Source organism: Mytilus trossulus, unplaced genomic scaffold (assembly GCF_036588685.1).
Source record: "Mytilus trossulus isolate FHL-02 unplaced genomic scaffold, PNRI_Mtr1.1.1.hap1 h1tg000024l__unscaffolded, whole genome shotgun sequence".
Taxonomy (NCBI): domain Eukaryota; kingdom Metazoa; phylum Mollusca; class Bivalvia; order Mytilida; family Mytilidae; genus Mytilus; species Mytilus trossulus.
Genome location: NW_026963290.1, coordinates 5,069,248 through 5,077,615, shown reverse-complemented (window position 1 = coordinate 5,077,615; position 8,368 = coordinate 5,069,248). Strand labels below are relative to the sequence as shown.

General features: G+C 31.6%; 1 protein-coding gene across 1 annotated transcript; it reads right to left on the bottom strand.

Annotated features, from left to right (window-relative positions):
• Nucleotides 1-445: 445 nt before the first annotated feature.
• LOC134699065 (properdin-like) lies at nucleotides 446-6,552 on the bottom strand. Its single transcript, XM_063560751.1, has 4 exons — nucleotides 6,537-6,552; nucleotides 5,483-5,650; nucleotides 3,676-3,711; nucleotides 446-1,189 (listed from the first exon to the last, which is right to left on the bottom strand). Exons 1-4 carry the CDS (start codon nucleotides 6,550-6,552, stop codon nucleotides 1,116-1,118), a joined length of 294 nt encoding a protein of 97 aa, XP_063416821.1. The 3' UTR covers nucleotides 446-1,115.
• Nucleotides 6,553-8,368: the final 1,816 nt, after the last annotated feature.

Genomic DNA, 8,368 nt, shown 5'->3' with positions numbered 1-8,368 from the left:
TATTGTTTTTGGAAAAAACAACACACAACAAATATATAAAAGTAATTCTAAAGGACAGCAAATAGAACATCCTTCAAAGTGAAATATGAAAAGTGAAATATTGCCCACAGATAAAACATTTTAAGCTGAATAAAAATATATTTATGTATTCCAAAGCTACCAGAAAGATACTTTACAACAATTTTTTTTTTAAATGTAATATTGTCATTGGAAAAATAACACACAGCAGATATATGAATGTAATTTTAAAGGATAGCCAATAGAACGTCCTTCAAGGTGAAATGTGAGAAACACAAACCAGTTTATATTTATCCCTACAGCCTTGAAGTGGTATATAAGAAACAAAAACCAGTTGACATTTATCCTTACCGCCTCAAGAACCGAAAACCAGTTTACATTTATCCTTAAAGCCTCACGTGAAACCCTCCAAATGATATATGAGAAACAAAAACCAGTTGACATTTATCCCTACAACCTTGTGTAAAAATCCCTCAAAGTGATTTATCAGGAAAAAAAACCCAGTCGACATTTATCTCTACAGCCTCATGTGAAACCCCTCTAAATGAATTACGAAAAACAAAAACCAGTTCACTTTTATACCAACACGATCATGTGAAATCCCTCAAAGTGATATATATGGGAATCAAAAATCAGTATTTTTTAAATTTATCCCTACGACCTCATGTGAAATCCCTCAAAGTGATATATGATAAACAAAAACCAGTTTTTATTTATACCTACAAGATCATATGAAATCCCTCAAAGTGATATATGAGAAACAAAAATCATATTTTATTTTACAATTATCCCTACAATCTCATGTGAAATCCGTCAAAGTGATATACATGATATGAGAAACAAAAGCCACTTTTCATTTATCCTACAAGATCATGTGAAACCCTTTAAAATGATATATGAGAAACAAAAAACAGTTGAATTTCACCCCTACCTCATGTGAAATCCCTCAAAGTAATATATGATTTACATGTATCCCTACAATCTCATGTGCAACCCTTTCAAATGATAAACGGTAAAACAAAAAAACAAAAAAACAGTTGAAATTTATCCTGACAGCCTCATGTGAAACATAATTTCATCGTTCCTCAGGTTTATTTTTACTGCATACTATTCTTCATAAATCTGTGGTTAGATATCATTTTAGATCTTCTTGCTTTCTTCCATTCCCTATCTACAGAAAATAGAAAGTTGGAAAATTATATTTATAACCGTCATTTTTATAGAGTTATTGCTGTCTTGTGCATGATTTTGTTTATATTAATAAAATAAATGCCAATAATCATAATGCATATTATTTTGTAACCAATTAATGCGTTTTAATCACTCACAAATAATCATTAGAAGATTCAAAATTCTTAATGCTTAAAAAAAGAGGATGAAGACACAAATGTACAAACACAAACCACAAGTCGAAGAAAATTGACAACACCTTGGTCAAATCAAAAACGAAAAAAAAAAATACAAACAATAGTTAGAAAAACACCGAACAGAAAACTACGGATCGAACCATGCAAACCATTCCGAAAATAGAGGATGGACTAATGTTGAACTGACTTTAGATAAAAGTAATACTAACAATGAACACTGCCCTTTCCTGGATCTTGATATCTATATCTTTTACGGGAAGCTTAATACAAATAGTTATCAAAAGTACCAGGATTATAATTTTATACGCCAGACGCGCGTTTCTACAAAAATATACGATAACAGAGATGATTTTCAAATACCTGTTGTTAATTATCCAATTTAAGAAGGTGACCTTCCATAGGCACCTTTTTATGATGTATATATATCTCAACCTGTTCGATTCGGTCATGTATGTAACAACGTATTTGATTTTAATCAAAGAAATCCCTTATTTATTGACAAATTATTACACCAGGGTTTCGATATCAAAATTTGTCAAAACTTTTACTAAATTTTATCATCGGTACAAGGACATCATTCGTCGTAAATATAAATCAACGTGCAGACATACGTTCTGGCATTTCACATCCCATCTTTTATAGTAATATTCTATACAAAGCACAAAAATGTAGTCATTCAAAAAGCAATCCAAACCTTTAAACAGACATTTACTTGACTGATTTTCAATTTTGTGTTTTGTGTACTACTATTGTTTATCTGTTTATCTGTTTATCCTTTTCTTTTTCAGCCATGGCAATGTCAGTTTTATTCTACTTATGAGTTTGAATGTCCCTTTGGTTTCTTTCTTTCGCCTCTCCTTTTCTTAGTTTATTCTGTTACCTATTCTAATATCGGACTCGGGCTTCTTTTAAACTGAGTTTTACTGTGCGTATTGCTGTGTGATTGTTTATTCCTCATTCAATTTGGCTAAAGGTATAGGGGGAGGGTTGAATCTCACAAAACATGTTTAACCCCGCCGCCTTTTTGTGCCTGTCCCTAGTCAGGAACCTGTGGCCTTTGTTAGTTTTGTATGTTTTTTTTTTAAATTTTTGTTCATTCATATGTTTCGGAATTTTGTGTGACGTCCATTTCGATGAACTATAGTATACATTATTGTTAAGGGACCAGCCGAAGCCCGTCTCCGGGTGCGGAATATTTTCGCTGCATTGAAGACCCATTGGTGGCCTTTGACTGTTTACTGATCTTTGGTGGGGTTGTTGTGACTTAGACACATTTCCCGTTTCCATTCTCAATTCTATATTAAATGCTTTGGAATGATTGGCATTTCCTGCTTTTCCATTGACATCCGTATGTTACTCATGCTAAAGTAATCCCTCATCATACAATAGCTGATTGGTGAATATCTCTTGTCCGACCCCCAAAACATTTGCCAAACCATACCATCGGTACATATAATCCTTAAACTTGACCAAATGTTAGAATTAACAGTAAATACATGATTTTTTAGCCGACGCTTTAAAATGACATTCAAATCGTATGTCTTGCATGCAAACCTTTATTCTTCAATCAATGAATAAATGGGTTAAAATAAAAATATTATTTTTATCTAATTTAAGATGATTTTTCCTTTAAAAAAATTTCAAAACATAACAGACGTGTTAGAACAAGATGAAGAACAAGATGATAAGTTTTCATTCGTTGTGGCTAATGATATAAATACGCATGATTCATTTCTACAGATGTTGTTTTTCTTTCGGTTTTGCGATGGCGTTGTCAGTTGTTCTTTGTCTTATGAATTAAGAATGTCCCGTTGGTATCATCCAGCTCCTTTTTCATAAATTTAACATTCTTTCGTTTATCAAACAAATAAAGGCAACAGTAGTATACCGCTGTTCGAAAGTCATAAATCGATTGAGAGAAAACAAATCCGGGTTACAAACTTAAACCGCGGGAAACACATCAACTATAAGAGGAATATGCTAAAGATGTACTAGTATGTCTTTAAAGTTCCAATGTTTTTAATGGCATCGAAAATGACAATTTGTTTACAACCTTTAGAATCCAACAAGTATTTAAATGCATGATATTTTTGTTTAATGTAAGATATATTAGAAAATGAATGTTATGAGACTTATGTCCATAATTTATTTCGTATCTATTTTTATTTGTTTCTTTTGATATTTTAGAAAATTAAAAAAAATACGTAAATAATGTTCTTTCAAATCAATTGCTGACTAAAAAGGCAACGTTTTACAAATATTGTATATAATTAATATAAATAATATTAACCTGATTTACTGTTTTTGCCTGCGTTATTGCACGATTCTGAAAAATAGAATTTGGAAGCATTTATATGTAACACAATAATAAAATAGATTATTATTTTATATGAAACTATACATATACATAAATAATCAATAAATAATATATATATAATTCAACCAACTATTATTATTCGAAAATACTACGACAAAACTATTACTGTCATGCATAACTTTTTTCTCACAGGAATCGTTTGCGGAAATTTTCTTCCACAGAAGTCATTGCACATATCAACCTTGACGTTTTAAGATCCAGTGAGCAATATTTCGTTCCTATGCCTTCGTAAAGCGACTTCAGTAAATATTGCTGTATTCATAAAGTTATTTTTTTTATACAGAATCAGTAGAGTAAGTGACCCATATTCGCCGCATAATTCGTTCATTTCCACTTACATCCGACCTACATTCGAATATTTGGAATAAGCAACATAAGCAACACGACGGGTGCCACATGTGGAGCAGGATCTGCTTACCCTTCCGGAGCACCTGAGATCACCCCTAGTTTTTGGAGGGGGTCGTGTTGTTTATTCTTTAGTTTTCTATGTTGTGTCATGTGTACTATTGTTTGTATGCTTGTCTTTTTCATTTTTAGCCATGGCGTTGTCAGTTTGTTTTAGATTTATGAGTTTGACTATCCGTTTGGTATCTTCCGTCCCTCTTTTGGAACTTTTTATGTAGGTTTGAGAAGTTTTACTAAATGAAACAAATGTTGATAAAGGAATTATCTTCAAAATATTGATTAATTGTTCTAAAAATCTAAAATCAAGTTGTTTGTGTACCATGGGGGACAGATTTTCGCCACAATTTATGATATGACCATCCTCATTATCCTGGTATATTATGAAAACGAATGTTTGCAATTACATGAATTAGCTTCAGAGATCATTCCTATACGATTTTTCTCACAAATATTTACTTTAAGACTACGCATAATTGCCATATAAATCTTACATGATTGCCAAAATCGTTTAAAAACACCTGCAAAATTCTTTATATGTGCGAATAACCTTGAAAATTGGGTAAAGAGGAATATCAACAGTTCGAACATTACAAACAGCCTTTACCATCTATTTAGGCAAGTATTGGGTAAAGGCACAGAATTTTTACAGAAAAAAATAGCAAAAACGGCGAAAATGTGTCCGGGGCGAATATGTGCCACCCACTCTACCCTGTTCCACAAATGAACACCCGATTGCTGCAAGGACCGTGATATATGTGCACAATTCAAATTACATCTATGACTTCCTTTCACTGCAGCAAATATAGATTAGAAAAAAGAGAAGGTATGATTTTTAGAAAAGTAGCCCTTATGTTCAGGTATATAAGTTATTAGCAAAATTTAAATGTTGAATTACATACTTTGAAGAAGGTTTGTTGTTTTGCGTTTCATGGGTTATAAATTTGTACAGCTATTACATGGCAGGTTTATTCAGTTAAATATAACAATTACGCAATACATAGACCAGTAAATGCCAAGAAAAAATGTAAAGCACAATCGTTACTAGAAGAGTTCCTGATGAAAGTAAATCCAGATAAGCGCATTGGACGTGTGTTATTAATCAAGTGTTGTTTTCATTTTTCTTTTATATAAAGTGTGACTATAATTGGTTTCATACAACTTTTTATAATCTGTGATTCACAGGGCAAATACGCACCAAAATGTATCTCCTACTTCATTTTAATTGAACAACATGTAATCATCGACAAAATATTTCTTGAATACATGTATTCAAATCTAAGAAACACACAACCTACGTAAACAGGCCATTACTTACTGTGACATTTTTCCAAGGAACATAGTTTTTTCTCAATATCACAACCAAAACAACCATTTCCATCCCCAGAAGAAGGAGGGTTGTCACATCGTCTTTTCCGTATTCCTAGTCCTTTACCACAGGTAACAGAACATGTAACAGACGACCACGGGCCCCAATGTCCATCAACTATGATAAATAAAAAGTAAACAGATTTTTTTTTACATACGTCTTGCATAGCAGAGAATCAGCAAATACAAATTTTAAAGTTTATGATTTGATCAGGTAGGGATCTTGCACTTCAGCTTTTGCATGGGAGTTTATCATGCTCACCTAAACCCACAGAACCAAACGAGGAAATTCTTACATATTTTAGAAACGGTCAATAGTTTTAGAAATACACATTAATGTTTCAGTACAGCTAGAAACAAAATGAGTCTTCTTATCTCAATACGTTATAGTGACAAATGAATTTATTACATATTCGGAATATATTGACGAAAATCATGAACGCATTGATGACGGACACAAATGAGACATACATTTTGCTGTTATTGACATTTTTTTTTGCGTTAGCCAGTGTAGTAGTTTTGTTGTGGATACTCTAATCAATTAACTTAACATTGTGGTAAAAAAAAAAAAAAAAAAAAAAATGTAAGGGTTCCGCGGAACCCAGTGTCTCGCCTACTTTTACTGTAAGTCGCAGGCTCAACACAAATTGGTAAACAAATATTTAAAATTTTCCTCAAAATACTATCTTTTGATTGTAAGAAGTTTCTGTTCAAGTTTGGTAAAATTCCCGGATGGTTTATGAATCTAATGAATGTTTTTTTTTCTAACTTTAACTGTTGTTAAAGTTATCTGGAAGAAAACTAAGTCCATTTATAAGGAATATACGGAAAATCTGCTACACAAAACCCACCAAAATCCGGGGTTAATTTCATGTGTTCCAGTAGATAGGCAGATAAACAAACGTATTAGTTAATAATGTTCTATAAAAAAATTATAATAAATCTCAAAGTGAACAATGAAAATATATGATTGAGATGCAAATATACTAATATAAAACAAATACCTGTACCAACCTCCATGATACGTACCAAATTTTAAGATATAATTGGACCAAATGCATATTATTCCAACTGCATTGAAACCACACCTATGACTTGTGTTTTTTTGTGTTAAAATTATCAATAGCCGTTATATCAATGAATATCAATTTTAATAATCTCGTATCGGGAAAAGAAACAAAAATATCGTGAACATCGGAAATCAACTATTAAAAGACATTACTTAATGGTGGCCCTCGACTGTTGTCTGTTTTTTGGTCGGATTGTTGTCTCTTTGACACATTCCCATTTCCATTCTCAATTTTATACTGGTATATGCAATGTTTCTCAAGGAAAAATTGTTTAAAAGCACACCAATTTAGTATAAATACAAATGGAATGTTTCTTTCTGAACTAAAAAGCAAATTTGAGGATGAATTAAAAAATGTATTAACACGAAATGTATTTGTTTGTTGCTATTCGATAATATGTAAACTATTTACAGATGTCATGTACTATTGATTCGTTGGATTGTCAAATTAATATTGGATCTCTTTCATTTGATTATCAAAAAGTATTTATCGCTTCATAACAACAAAATAAACATTTTAAAGAAGAGGATGACGAATTTGAAAATTTGATTCTTCACAATTCAAGAAAAAATTACCTGAACAATCTCCTAATTTACAATCTATCGATTCGTTGTCAGCACCTTGACAAAGTTTGCCGCCGTCAGAAGGTGAGGGATTGTTGCAAGTTCTATTTCGATGTTTAATTCCATTACCGCATGTCACTGAACATGATGTTGTTGTCCACGAGCCCCATTGACCATCAACTAAGGAAATGTAAATACCAAAAGAAAAGACTTTACATACATTTGTAAAACCTTGCAATATATGTCATATCTGCGAGGAAATATACTTTAACCATCATTTTATTTAAATTTTTTAATCATAGTTTAATTCATATTTTTAACAGGTTTCAAAAAGAAACATTCAAAGTTCTTAAAATGTCTTAGAAGAACCAGGAGTCGGTTTCATAAAATAAACTTTGGACTAAGATTAATCGTAGGTCATGAACAATTCAGTATACTTAATTTTAATATTTGTTTTGTGAAACCGACTCCTGAGTTGTTACTTAATTTCTGGTACGTCTACTTGAATATTTGATTATGACTTTCGTCGATTAAGAATATACGTTTGTAGTTCCCATTAACATAGTGGACATTGGATGAATTTTTTTTACGTCGACTTTCTCTGTTGTCTCCGGTCGTTTGTCAGTTGCAATTGTGTTTTAGAAATGTGTTGCATAGGATGGGTTTTGTAGTCTTTAAACGTACCTGTGGAAGTCAATTATATTGGGTGCTATAAACAGTTTCGTATAAAAAAAGTATTATTTTGTTTGTATTTGATTGTAAAAAATAGTTTATAAGCTTTCAATTAAAACAGGTTGATTGATTAAAATCATTTTAAAAATTAGATTAACTATACTTGTTTTGAGGGAAGACATCCTTTTTGTTTTGATGGCAGTGAAAATTGAAAACTTATTTGAAGCCACTGTAGCTCTTTTTGAAACAGGAAACCATACCCTGAAACAAGATTTTTTTTCAAGGCCGAGTAAAAAACAATGAATTTCATACAGTTTTGATTATGGGAAATGTGCCTATATCATGTGTACATGGGTATGTACATGACCAGATTTCAGGATTTCTATGTTCAGATCTGGCAACTTATTCCCAATTTTGATTCTTATATATACATTAAAAATCTTACCTGTAATCGGACATTCCGAAATGTTAAACGCGTTAAGAAATCTAGTCATATTCAAATATTGGCATTTTCCTGCAAAATCAGTTAAT